Raw genomic sequence first — 14,359 nt, 5'->3', positions numbered from 1 at the left:
ACTCCTCTGCTGACGCAGCCACAAGCGCCCACGGGAAACACTGAGTGTTTACTGGGCACTGACTGTGTAAGGCACCGTGCTGCGCCCAGTGGAGGACAGCAAATGTAAAAATAAATCCCTGTCCTTCCAATATTTTCTGTAGTCGAGGACACCAGGCAAAGACTCATCAAAATATAGTCAACTGGCATGCGGCACTTTATGACAGTCAGTGGAGCAATGTCACCACTAAGTGCCTTGGGTATTTAAAGGAAAAGGTCAGCATAGATTGCAGCAGCTAGAGAGGCTTCTGAAGGAGGCGAGGACTGAGCTATGCAGGATCTGGGGCAGTGGGAATAACAGGGCAGCCAGTGAGAGAAAGACCCCAGCACAAAGTAAACAGTGTGGTGGGTGACAGAGCAAAAAGAGCCCCCCGGCCCTACTACAGGGTCAGACCAGGCCAAGAGTGGCCCGGCACGGTGAGTCCCGGCAGCTGGACATGGGGAAGGAGGCGGGTGAGCGGGACTGCAGCACACAATGTGACTACCAGTCTCGGGACACAGCCTCACCTTTCGTGGGGACGCCAATCCAGTTGAGGTAGCGAGTCAGCTTCTTGGAGATGTAGGTCTTGCCCCGGGCTGGGAGGCCCACCATGACGATCACTGTCGGGGACTTGGTCAGCTTCGGCCCACAAGCTGGAAGAGCGACAAAGAACAGTGCCACAGATGAAGCAGTGCTGGAGACAGACAGAGCCCTGTACCCCACAACAAACAGAAATTCCAGAGAAATTCCTATTTCATTCCAACAGTAACACCCTGGGCATACACAACCCGGCAGGACTAGCGCCTCCTGGTGGCCAGGGCCCTTTAATCACACCTTGCAGTTCCATCTTTCTTGCTTTCAGGTGATGAATGACAGTGACCTTAATTCCCAGCCACACAACGCATAGGGCTCTAAAGCCAGGCTGGAACCCTATTACTAACCCCAGGGTGGAAGACATTCTGGGCACGTAAGGAAGGGACCCCCCAAAAACCAAGTAGGATGAGGTTCACAGTAGGAGAAGCATTTCCAAATGCAATATGTAAATTGAGGTGACAGGTAAGAGCAGGCTTCCACAGTCAAAAAAGAGAAGCCAATCATCAATTTCCCAACCTCCACACAGTAGGTCTGGGTGACCTTCCTAAAAATTTTTGTTTAAAGACGATTTTAAAAAGTAAGAGTTCATCAAATGAAAATAGGTCAGGGATCCAGAATGCTTGCCCCCACCCCCATAAAGGGTGACAGATTAATCCCTCTGTCTCTGAAACTCTCCTGCCCTTTTCTGCTAAGTTCTGATTGATGCCAGAGCCCTGCTGAAAAATGGCAGACCACAGAGTCCTAGATGCTCCAGGTCACCAAGCCCCACCCAGGCAGAGCTCCAGGAAACCCAGAGGTCTTGCCCTGCGAATCTCCTTCTCACTTCACTGATTGACTATTACCGTCCCATGGTCTCCAGAATTTCAATCAAACAAAACACCAAGGAGAGAGGTTTTTCACTGTTTCAAGCAAGCAGCCCAAAGAGCCCTATTCTGGACATTTAACGCACATTATTTTCTTGACAGGCATCTTGTCCCTGAGACTCAGGCATCTCCAGCATCCTGGTGATGATGAGCACACATGGGCCATGGGCCAGGAGCTGCCCATTGGGAGCAGGAGGCCGGCCATCTGACCACTCCCAGCCCGGCAGCGCTGCCCAGCACTCACTGGCTTGCACGATCAGCCCAGCATGCCTCATTAGCCACGCAGCATTGCTTCCCAGGCACTGGCCACAAGAGTACGGGCAAAGCTATTCAGGCTGCACCCCACATCTAGGCAGCCGCCAGACTTAAGACAGGTGCTCTGTTTCTCTCTAACAGGGGAGTGCCACGTGGGAGAGGAAGGGAAGCCAATAGGCCACTGACAGGCACAGGCTTGAAGGAAGACACCTCCTCCTAAGTTGGATGTGCCCCCACACAGTCCCATTCTCGGCCTGGAGACCAAAGTGTGGCCAGGTGTCCAAACGCCCACTGTGCTATTCTAGGACCTGCCCCTGGACCTGTAGGCCAGGGGCAAGGAGGGAGCAAGCACAATGTACAGGGGCTATTTCTTTCATGGTCTTAGGCCACCAGTGACCTCCATGCAGAGTGAGGAGGAGGAGGAGGAGGAAGGGCCATCAAGAGGCCAGGGCACTTTCAGGAGCCACAAAAGCTCTCAACTAGGATTCCTCAGATTCCAGTGGCCAGGAACAAACAAGTGCTTAATGGAGCACAAGAGTGCCGAAAAGACGTGCCAGTGGGCTTCCTGGAGTCCTGAGGGGCAAGCAGAGAAAGATGATGGGATCCCTGAAAACCAGTGGGGACAGGGACACACACTGCTGCATGCACTGTGGCAGCTGCAGGCGGCACATGAGAAAAGTGTTCTCACGTGTGCTCCAGAACAATACTTACTCTGCTAGTTCTTCCCCCCAGCCACCAGTTTTTCCCTGGTCCTAGCTTATATGCCCACCATGCTGCTGCTCCTGAGAGCACCCAAATGGTCCTATCTTAAGTCCCCACCATGCTGCTCCTCCTCAGAGCACCCAAACACGCACAGGGACAGATGGACACACACACACGCTCTAGCTCTGAGCTGTGCACATGCAGGGGATGCTTCTGTAGGACTCGTGCCAAGGAAGTGGAGACAGAGACTGACTGATTTATCAAATTGGGGATTAATTCTATTATCCACTAATCATAGGCAAAACCTCCAAATCTCCTCTGGCAGTAGATGCTTTGTCAGAAAAAAAAAAAACAAAAACACGAAAGACATGGCAGAGTAAATGTCTTAAGCCGAAAAAGTAGGTTGAATGGCAAACCCAAATAAACCATCAGTCCCCTATTTGGCAAAGCAGAAATCATTCTTCCTACTCCTTGGGCTTCTTGCATAAGATCCAAAGGAGCTGCAGGGAGGCTGCCAAAGGTGGCTGCAGCTGTCCCTGGGCCCAGCCGCTCCAAATGAGCAGGGAAACCACAAAACCTTTTGACTAAACCTTTGGGGCTTAGTCTCCTTCATCCCTGACCCCTCATTTTTAAAGTCACAGCGCATCTCAAGCACCTTTGTGGGCCTACAGTCACCTGCCCCTGCCTCAGTTCCTCCCAGACCCTCAGCTTCTTCTTCTCCACAACCCCCTTTTTTTAACCTGTGGGAAGGAGAGCCCTTCCCACCCCTCATACCAGGCTCCCTGGCGCTCTGCCTTGTCTTTCTCCCCAACAACACAGAGACTAGGGAATAGCACTATGGGGTCTTAACAGAGGATTTTTAAAAAAGTACTTGTGTTTCATTTCCTGTTACACAAATGTTTGATATTTTAATTTCTTCTTGACAAAGAAGTTTTTATACATAGATGTACTGAGACATCGACTTAAATGTCAACAAATGTGCACGTGGGGACTGTAGGTGTTCACTGGGTAAAGGGCCAGAACAGCAAGTGTGTAGAGACCACTGGGGTCTAATGTGAACACCTTGATCGCAGACTATGAACACCTTGACTCACCTTGATCGCATTTGAAGGCTGGTGCTCAGGCTCACAATGTCACCTGTGGTTAAGGCCACCTATCACTTGAGCAGGAGCTCAGAGGAAGTCACCAAGTTCTGGGAGCTCACCCTCAACTCTCTAATGTCACCACATTCACTCAAGGACACATGTGCCGGGTGCCTTGTGAGCACGAGGCATATATGGGCACCCTTCCTGTGCTGAGAAGCACCTAGTCAGTGGTGGGGGGACAGATGCTACACAAATAAAAGCCCAAATGCATTTCAGAGAGTAACAAATGCTAAGAGCGCACAGCAGACATCCCTCTGGAGAGTGCTGGCACTGGGACGAGCCATAGCCGTTGGGTGAGTTAGAACTGGGTAGGCAGGACTGGGGTCCTCGAATGGCACCTGGGCTGAGACCTGATTGTCCACAGCCAGGCGCACCATTTTCTTAGTATGTCATGCACCCTGGCTGCGTGGGCTAGTTCCCCACACGTAAACGGTTACAGGACGCAAAGGATAACCTGGAGGCCCGTTAGTGAGTGCCAGGAAGAGCACCTACGGTGACCTGGGCAGCCAACCCTGGAAAAGGCTAGCCGGAAGGACAGGGGCTGCAATTCCAATCCCAGCCCCACAGCCCAGGTCGGGCCGCTGACCTCTCTGACAGCGTGCACCGTACTGACATGAGCGAGCGGGCACTCAGCAGCCATCCTCACCCACAGTGCTGACACCCACAGCCCAGGCTCAGAAAACAAGCCCCTGGAAGACACTTTGCTGTTGCTCCCATCCCTCCTACAAGCTTTCTTCTACCCAAAAATGCTAACCTCAAAAAGATGCCGAGTCATTTGTGTTCTTTTCTACAAGCAGGTAAGTTACTGCTTCAATGAGAAGTCCCAGGGGAACAAACAAATGGGGGGGGTGTGTTTAAGACAGACACACGCAGGTAGGCTCAGCCCCTGCACTGCCTAATGACATTTTGACTGCCCCATGTCTACAGTAACCACTGAAACCTACTCCCTTCTGGCAAGGGCACAACCAACTCTACAAAAAGACCTGCTATGACCCTGCAATTACACCTGAGAAGGACCCCCTGGGTAACTGGCTGCATGCACTTGGACCTGGGAGAATGAAATACAGGTTCAGAAAGTGATAATGAACACTTAACTATTGTCTACTGGATAGCAAACCCTCTCCCGGGATCCATCAGCCCAAAGAGTCTGCTTAGTTGATGTTAAGATCTGATATCTAAGTGAGCTTGCCCTAGGCGGGTGTGCCTGAGGCTTTAAAGGGGTAGGGAGAACCCAGCCAAGCCAGTACTTGGCTCTTCAGTACTATTTGGTGAATATTATGCTAATTTATTACTTAGTGTGCACATTTTAACGCATGCCTAACTGATCTTTATCCAATAACTGGGCTTCCCAACCAGACATGGTCTCTGCCAGGACAGCAAGGGACAGGGTTTTTTAGTGAATCATTTGACAACCTTGAGAGGCCATACAATAGCATAGTGGCTGAGAGGGCAGGGCCTGGAGTCAATAAACAGAGTTCAAAGCCAGTTCCCACAGCTTCCTTGGACCTTGGACAGGTGGCTTAATCTCTCAGTCTTAGTTTCTTTTTCGGTGGAATGGAGGGATGCTTCAAACAGTTTCTTACAAGGATTAACTACACCGTAACATACTTGAAATGCTTTCTACAGCAACCTATATCAGCACTAGCCTTTATGGTTTTCAGCACTCCAGATGAGGAAACGAACACCCACAAGTGAGGTGAGGGCCCACGGAACAAGTACTAAGGGACAAGGTTGGCGCTCACCCAAGTGTCTCTCACCTGAAATCCTTTAGGGGCTCTTTCTCCACCAGTGGCTGAACCTACTATGAAGCTCTTAAAAAATAGGATGCCCAGGCTTCCCCTGCGGCAATTCCAATTTGGTTTGGAGTACCTGTATGGATTTTTCACCCCCAAAATGACACTAACGTACAGGCAGAGCCAAGAATCAACTATATTGGCCACCCATGGACAGGTGGGGATTTCTCTTGAACAGCACCCCCACCTTCTTCCTTCTTTAAGTTAGAATATCACCAGTGGTTTTTAGTCCCTACCTACTATCCCTATCTCTACTAAGAGATGAAAACCCTCTCTTAGTAGATGGTGTTAACCTAGCTCACAGATGAGAAAACTGAGGCTCTGAGTGGGTAAATAAGTAGGGGCTCGTATGCAGAGACTCTCCACTGTAACTGATATAACAGAAAGGACAGGCAGTCCTTACCAGTTAGTAATTGCTATCCCTGCCAATGAAGATGGTTCAGTAATTCAGTAAATTGTCCTGAGTTACGGTTTGCATTTGAAGGAAGCTGCAGGTTTTGTAAAAAGCATTTAGCACCACAATGCAGCTACACAAACAGGGCATCCAACGCATGTGCTTCAGAAGCAGAATGTCACCAAACCTAATCCATCTAAGCCTCTCTGTTGTTTTACTGATCCCTGCCTATGAAGAATAATGTTCCCCATGCCCTCAGAGGAATGTGCTGTAGACCCCCAGTCAGGACACCACTTAGAAAGATGGCAATGGGTTTGGGAGTCAGAAAATCCATCCAATGCTCCAAATGCCATTAAAGAATGAGGTGCGGGCGGAGGAGGGTGATCAGGAAAGATGTCAAGAAAGAATACCCTGTTTTCTCTATTCCAATGAGAGATCAATGTAGCTACGTAAACGCAGAAAGTCACCGCTACTTGAGTTAAGGGCATATACCATAATAACTATTTTGGCTGCAGATATTTTTTTAAGAAATAATGCATCTGAGAGTATACCTCAGAACCACACTCAGAATTCCAGAAGTAGGCGGGGACAGGGAATTAATCCATCAGCTTTAGCACTCCCACCCCCCAAGCTCTGAATGGTTCTGACAGGGATTTTTAGGCAAATCTCTCATCTGCGTGTGAGACGTGCAGGATGACAGAGTCTAATGGATGGGTCTCCAATGCCTGGAGGAAGGAAGCTTAGCGGCACACTTGTGTCTCTCAGAACCACACGACTAAGCAAATGCAGCCAATCTCAGTGCCCTCTGTGCAGAACCTCAGCGTCATTCCTCCCAAACCTCAGCCCACCACCATGAACCTCAGGGGACTGCCAAATATGCCTGTGTGTACACATACATACAAGTGCATGCACTTACACATGCATATAACCAACCTATATTTGTACCACCAATTACAGTTTACAAAGTGCTCCATAAATATGTTTTATTCCAAGTCACAAAGGGCAAGATTGTTTCTGCATCTTACCGTGGCCAACCTCCCTTGGGATTTGAGGCAATGCATTCCTCACTACCAATAGGTTTTATAGAAACGAAATCATACTGTGGTCAGCCCAGTTTATGAGCTCTTTAAAAGAGTTTATCTAAAAGAAACAGACCTGCCAAGCCCCAGACTACCTTACAAAGATAGTTTTCCTTAAGGCTTCTGCGACCCCCCCACCCCAGAGCCCAGGTTCAGCAGAGGTGACAAGATGGTAGAGGAGTGGCCCCCAGTGTCAGGAGTGCCTTGCCAGCTCCCCATCACCAGTGCGACCAAGTACCACAGGGCCAGCTCCCTCCACCTCCTGGGGCACATGGGGTGGAGACAGTGATTCAGACCTGGACAAAGCCCAAGGTGTTGAGCTGTGTGAGCTGTCACCATGGCCATGATGACCCTGCAAAACCTGACAGCGGGGAAGGTCAGCAGGCCACCTCCTGCTCAACTGGAGCCACTTAAGTCTGGAAGCCTCCCCTAGGGTTTGCACCTGGGATCCCATGTTTACCTCTCAGGCAATCTAACCTGGCCTGGGGCAAAACACCCACCACCAGGTTCTACTCTATCCACCTGATGGGCTCCGCGGCATGTTACTCGCATGTTACTTGGGAGAGCGGTGTTTCCTTCAAACCACTGGAACTACCCTTTGAAGAGGTGACTCTCTCCATAGCTAGGGACAGAAACAAACATAAATCTTTCCAAAGCATTTATGGCCAACGACGGACGGGGCAGGTTGGTGAACTGCCAGTGAATTCCGAGCACGGTGTATGCACACGCGAGTGAAACGCTGCCAGGTTTCAGAGCAGGATCGCTTGTAGCCCCCAGCACAGGAGCTGGAGGTGGGAGCAGAGAGGAAAGAAATACAGAGAAAAGGAGCGAGGTTAAAAGAGAAAAGATAGAAATATGAAGTGAAGTAGTAGAGAGAAGATTAGAAATAAGAGAAAAGAGGAGAGACACGGGAAATGGAATATAGAGCGATGAAAGAAGGCAGAAATAAAGAGAGGCAGGGAGAGAAGACAGAAATATACAGAGAGGTTAAGGAAGGTGATGTAAATAGAGGTAGAGAGGGGTCTAGAGAGGAGGGGAGGTAAAGATGGAGTGACCCAAGGTGACGACGAAAGGACGAGCGGCCGTGTCCCTTGGCCGGATTCAACCCAGAGGGAGCCCAGGAAGGTGGCCGAGACTAGGGAACACACAGGCAGCCCTTCCCTAGTGTTCCTTAGCAAAGGCTCTCTGCAGTACCCTGCGCTTCCCGCCCCAAGCGCTCAGGGGGCGAAGCCCCGGCGAGCGCGGCACAGCTCTGAAGTGCAGCCGCCCAGGGGAGGCGCAGCAACAGCGCAGGAGCCGGAGCCGTCCCCGCCCCGAGCCACTTCGCTTACCCCGCCCAGCGCGCCTGGGAGGAGCGGAAGGCGCCGAGCCTCAGCCGGCGGAGACAGCTCGGCAGGAAAGCACCGGGCCCCGCATCAACGCGCAGGAGGAGAGGAGTCGGCACAAAAGCGCCCAGCCAGCGCCCGCCTCACAAAGGCACTGCTCTCCACGCGGCGCGCCGCTCCCCTGCAGCCGGCCCCCGCGCACATCTGCACTCACATCTAGGCAGCGAGGGACGGTGGTCGACCGGGATCCAGATCTTCTGTACCCTGCTCTGAGTCAGCTCCAGGGGCATCTTCACAGCCTGGACTCCACGGCCCTCCCCTTGCGAAGAATTCAGACTTGGGGAAGCGAGCGGCTTGTCGACCCCCGAAACAAAGGAAAGGAGGGGTTGTGCGAGGGAGCGCGGCCCCGGCGCTTTCCCTAGCGCGGCTTTTTGGAAATGTGCTTTGTGCTGAATGATGAACGCTCGCCCGGGATGTGAGGCTCCACAGGCACTTGGAAAGGGACGGGGGTCTGGGGCTGCACCTGCAGCTTCCGCAAGGCCAGGCGCGTCCACTTGGGAAATCTCTGGGATGCTCGGAGAGTAGTGACAGCCGCGGTCTCCGTGTGCCAGCTCGAGTCCTCCACGGTCTCCACCCGCTCGCCTCCTCTTCAGCTCTGCTAGGATACCCAGAGCTCCGCCTGGGCTTTTAAGAGTCCGGCCGGCTGCGACGTACACGTCAGCCTGGGGGAGGGGACGCATTCTTTGGGTTCCAAGCGCCCTCCCTCCTTCACGTGGGGAGGTGGCGGGGAGAGGCAGAGAGCGTGCAAAGAGGCGGCCTGCTGGTGCCCCCTGCAGGCCGGCTTCAGTAGTGTGCCCTGCTCCTGTAGTTAACGCCAACCCAGACTCGGCTGAAGGTCCTTTACTCCGTGAGCCTCCTCTTACCATCCCCTAAAGACTACCGACACAACTTCCCAGACCAATCGCCTCAGTTGTGCTTCGAGGAAAGGAGCGGAGCTGTCCAGTGGTTCATGGACCCGTACAGCCGAATCACCTGGGAAGCTGATTAAAATGCATCCTACTGATGGCTTTGGAAGTGGGACGCCAATATTCTGCATGCTTAACACACAATCTGCGTCAGGCACAGTCAAGTTGAGGACTCTGAGGGAGGATGCTGAGGGCGCCCGTGGGGCACAGCTCCCTGGTTCGCTCCTTGCCAGAGCTTCTTCCTGATAATACGTGTGAGCCTCACCCACCAATGACCCCCGCCACTAGCAAGGAGAGGCCTCCTGCCGTACTTCGTCCTCGCCCCGACCACTCTTCCTGAATCCAGTTGAAACCTTGATTTGTCCTGCCTGAATAATGCTCTCCCAACACCCAGTTCCGAGACCTGGAGCCAGAGCAGCGCGTGAGGAGGGGGTGGGAACTCCCCGGAGGCAGTACCCAAATGGACCCAAGTATCTTGGTTTTCATAGTACCACTTCCAATATTTTCAACATGCCTTTATCTCTCCTAGTAGAAGAGTAAATAAAAATAGATCGTACCTGCAAATGATTACTTGACTATAAGCCCCAGAATGACTGTTGGGAGGCAGCAGCACCTTGATTATGCAAACCCCTAAAATTCATGACACATATCCCGCACAGCCCTACTGCAGCTCTTCCTCGTCAGTTTTGGGTGTTTATTGTGTCCTTTTTGCCTCCCTGGTCCTTGCAGTTTTGCAGCCGGCGACGTGTGACAGTCGTGTAGTCAGGCCTGTGACTGCTTGTGAAAACCTGGAGCACTTTTCGCGGGGACAGCCACCAGCATTACCAGCTCGGGGACAGCATTACAGGGCTGTGCGCGATGCATCAGTAGAGACGGGCTACCCTGCTTGGCTAGGTGCACACCTCACTCTCGGGCTGGGCTGTGATTGCAAGGATGTAGGCGGCGCTCCCTGAAACCCATAGTGCAGCGGAATAGCCTGAGCAGAGGCTGCCACACGTCGCTCACGTCCCGCATGGCTATGTTGGGACTGTGCCCGATCTCCTGCGGCCGGCACAGCTGCCGCCAGCACAGCTGCTCCAGCTCCGCCCCACCCGGGCCTCCCCTCTTCCCAGCTCTCGGATCTGTCCAGGGGCCGGGAACGTGGAGCAATACCACCAGGCGGGGGCCCTCGACCTCCCCCCTCTACCGCTGCTTCGTGCCCAGCCCTTCCCGGAGTCGCTGCTCGCTCGCTCTCCAACAGCTTTGCTGACTGTAGGGTTTCGGCCCTCGGCAACTGTTCAGAAACCCGAGTGCATTTCATCGGACTTGTTTTTCTGCGATGGGAGCAAATGCCAGAGATGACACCCTATAACGCCCCAGGGCGAGTCCCACTCCACTCTTGAAATAGGAGTGCGCAGATTCAAAGAGAAAAGCATTCGCAACGAGCGCCCGCGCCTCTGCGCCTCCAGGAGACGTTGATGCCCCAGGTTTCGCTGGAGTCAGGAAGGGGGCCCGGCTGTGTGTGTGACAGCGGCTGCGCCCCTGGATGTCTGCGCTCCTGCCTCCCCGGGAAGAACCAGTGTACCTGCATGCTTGCTACTTCTCCACTGGGCATTTTCACATACACTTACAAATGGGGCAAGGGAGAGAGGCGGCATTCTTCCACCCTCTAAGTATGCGAACAACTGTGCTGGGTTTCAGCTGAGGGCGTGCAAGGACCAAAAACTCGGAGGCATATCTCTAATCTCCTGTCCTAATAACGTGTCTGCTCCGGGTCCAGCTCTGCGGGCACAAGGCAGGAGACTTAACTCTCAGATCCCAGCTTGAAGTATCCGCATCGCCACGTAGACCCCGCACTTTATCTGCGGGTGTCAGTTACGCCTTAGGCGGCCATTGCTGCCCCCCAAAGACTGCGTTCAGCCTCATCACTTCCTGCACCTGAGGGGGGGCAGGCAAACGGAAGTTCACTTAATCTCCGTCCCACTTCTGCTATCAGGGAATGCGTGGGGGGAGGGGGAGAGGCAAGGATGAATTCAGGCTTTAAAATAACTTTAAAATAAGCAGGGCAGCAAGAGCTGGTGCCACGCTTTCAGCCCTCAAGTAAATTAGGGTAGCACCCTACTGAAGATAAAATTACTTCATGGCAAAGCTGTTTATAAACAACCCAACTGCAACTAAATATTTTGGCTCAGAACTGATGTTTAGACATCCGTGTAACTCTTCCCCCAGTTCTGCTAATGGCTGCACCTTCACCCAGCTGTCTAGGGCTTTTTATCAACTTCTGGTCCCCAAGCTGGTGATCAGTAACTCACTCCTTCAGAAAAGGCTGCGGAGAGTACAAAAAAAAAAAAAAAAAAAACACCTCTAATACAAAGATATTTTTAAAGCCAGGACAGCTCTAAGTATTAGGGGAGATTCTACTATTCATGGCACTATTAAGTCTAGACAATCCCATCATGTTTTAAGTGAGTAAAGGAGAGTTTAGAGATTACAGGGTTTAAGGAACTAGGTCAAAGGCCAAGAAACAGCAAATTAGGAACTTTTTCCCCCTACTTGACACAGACAAGCTTCCCCAGGGGTTGCTGAGTGGAGTCCTGAAGCTGGTGACCACACTGATTCAGCCCCTCTCACCCAGAACAGTTGAGCTGTTTGGCTGGAAAGCACAGGGAAAGAGCTTCTTGCGCAGTAGGTAGTGCCTCATGGAGGTACCAATAGAGGAGAATTCTTCCCCCACCCCCACCCCAAGGACATGCTTATTGATTTTAGAGAGAGGGGAAAGGAGGGAGAGAAACATCAATCAGTTTGCCTCTTGCTAGGCATGTGCCTTGACTAGGAATTGCACCCTCAACCTTTTGGTTGACAGGACAATGCTCCAACCTACTGAGCCACACCAGTGCAGAGAGGAGAATTCTCTAGCTAGGTCTAGAGGAAGTGAACGGATGTTGCAAGTGGTTTTCCTCCATGACCTCTCTCTGCCCGATTCCCTCTGCTGACCAGTCCATGACTCTTGCCCCTGCTCCCTGATGCTCCCATAACAACAGCAAAAGCAACCCCATTTCCATGATTGGGTGCCAGCTAGCCAGACTGAAACAATTACACCATGCTAGTGCCCACCTCCTCAGTGAGAGAATTGGAGAAAGAACAAGATGTGGCAGGCTGTGAGCAAACAGAGTTGCTAATTAGACACAAAGTGTCATCATTTGCTCCGGTGAATTGCATTCCATGTATAAGACAGTGCAGTGAGACACCAAATAAAAGACCAAAAATAAACCTTTACCTCGACACCCATCCAAAGACAGGGAAGAAGGCAGCTTTTTAAAAGAAAAATGTTTGCCCCTCATACGTGAATGGAACACAGACACAGACATGCACACAATGCTACATTGGCAGATTAAAAACCCAATTCAAAATGTGCACACCAAGGTTTATAGCAGCTTTACTCATAATCAACAAAATGTGAAACCGGCAAGATGCCCTTCAGTAGTAGGTGAATGGATGAATAAGTTGTGGTGCATTCAGACAATGAAGTATTATCATGGCCATCAAGCCACGAAAAGACAGGAGGAAACCTAAATGCATATTACGGAATGAAAGAGGTCAACCTGAAACTGTTCCATACTGTATGGTTCCAATGTAAGACATTCTGGGAAAGGGGAAACTATGGAGATAGTAAAATATCAGTGGTCGCCAGGGACTAGGCAGGAAGGAGGGATGGGTAAGTGGAGCACAGAGGCAGTGAAACTGCTCTGTATGAGGCTAGAATGGTGGGCACATGTCATTGTACATTTACCCAAGCCTGCAGAATGCACAATGCCAAGAGGGAACCTAATGTAAACTATGGCCTTTGGGTGATGATGACGTATGTATCAGTGTAGGTTCATCCTTTTAAAAAATGTATCCTTAAACAAATGATGTTGAGAGTGGGGGAGGCTGTGCGTGTGTGTGAGCAGAGGGGTGCATGAGAACTATACTTTCCTCTGAATCTTGCTGTGAATCTAAAACTGATCCAAAAAATAGTCTAGTTTTTAAAATCATTATTTTTCTTCAGATGTCACATACACTCTTCTCCAGTCAAGTAGACTTACACGCTATGTCGTGGGGGTGTGAGGATGGTTTCTTGGTGGCCACAGCCTGGCTCTGGATGAACAGACACTGTGCAACTGAGGCCCCACTGAACCGTCCAGCAAGTTTCACATTCCTCTGCCCAGTCCATGCTGCTCCACTCCCTGCCTCTCCTTTCCCTAGGGCACACGCCGGAGCTTGGGAGCATGATCTTAAAACTGCCTGTTGGTGTTTCATATCCAGCATCATGCCTGGCTACTGCTTTCAGAGTATGTACACTCCTGTCAACCTCCTCACTCAACATCAAGACATATATTATTTGTGTTTAAAAGTATTATTTTATGACTTTAAAATATTTCTGCTCTTAAAAAAAAACAGATATTCTGTAGTCTAGTTAATAGTATTGTACCGATGTCCATTTCCTGGTTCTGATATTTCACTCTGGTCATGTAAGATGTCTACTTTAGAGGAAGCTAGGTGACGGGTTCATGGGACTCTATGTTCTGTTTTGTAACTTCTTGTATTTCAAAATAAAAAGAGCAAAAAAATTAGAATCAGTGACAGCTCATTTTGCTCAGAGCTTGGGGAGGGAATGCGTAGATTGTACAGGCACTGAGGGTGAGGGGAGCTGGCAGAAAGGTAGTCAAGATTTGCATGTTTTTTTAACACCTTTGCTTCTTGCAAATGACACATGACACAAACAGAATTTGCACAATACTGCACCTGAGAAAAAATGGAATCAAATTCAAACTATGTTTTGATTTGTGGGGATGATTCTATTTCTGGGCTTTGCATAGATTTTGGAAGAATATCAATAGTTTGTAATCTTTGTCACCAATTTGCACACTTCAAACAAGCTGAAGAAGAGAAAACCGTGCAGAGTTCAACTGAGGACTCCAAGAGGTCAAGGCTGAGCCTTTTTCTCTGATGGGAAAGGAGGCACAAAGATAAATAACACTCGAGAAGCTCCCAGTCCATCTTCTTCTGGTACCTAGCATGTATCAGATGCTCACGAGCAGTAGCTGTGTGTCAGAGCAAACTGGCGAGTCCAAGCAAACTGGAACCGCAATCATCTTGGGTCCAGCCAGGGAAGAGAAGCCGGTGATCAAAAAGCTGTCATCATGGTGTGTTGTGCTCAGCCTCATGCTGTGTATGACAGAGAAATAGCTTCCAGGGCCAAGAGCT

General features: G+C 50.8%; 1 protein-coding gene across 8 annotated transcripts in view; it reads right to left on the bottom strand.

Moving 5' to 3' along the window:
- PFKFB3 (6-phosphofructo-2-kinase/fructose-2,6-biphosphatase 3) overlaps positions 1-14,359 on the bottom strand; it is a 72,862-nt gene that overhangs the window by 18,780 nt on the left and 39,723 nt on the right. For 2 of the 8 annotated variants that reach the window (XM_028506418.2, XM_028506417.2), the window contains exon 2: positions 546-671. In XM_028506418.2, coding sequence (XP_028362219.1) covers positions 546-671 — 126 coding nt within the window. Of the gene's footprint in view, positions 1-545; positions 672-1,821; positions 1,827-8,382; positions 10,017-14,359 lie in introns of those variants that run through there. The other 6 variants (XM_028506413.2, XM_028506416.2, XM_036024438.1 and 3 more) reach the window with 6 other exon arrangements.

The sequence above is a fragment of the Phyllostomus discolor genome, chromosome 1 (assembly GCF_004126475.2).
Source record: "Phyllostomus discolor isolate MPI-MPIP mPhyDis1 chromosome 1, mPhyDis1.pri.v3, whole genome shotgun sequence".
In the NCBI taxonomy this organism is placed as follows: domain Eukaryota; kingdom Metazoa; phylum Chordata; class Mammalia; order Chiroptera; family Phyllostomidae; genus Phyllostomus; species Phyllostomus discolor.
The sequence above is the reverse complement of the archived record's forward strand: the minus strand, read 5'-3'. Positions and strand labels throughout refer to the sequence as shown.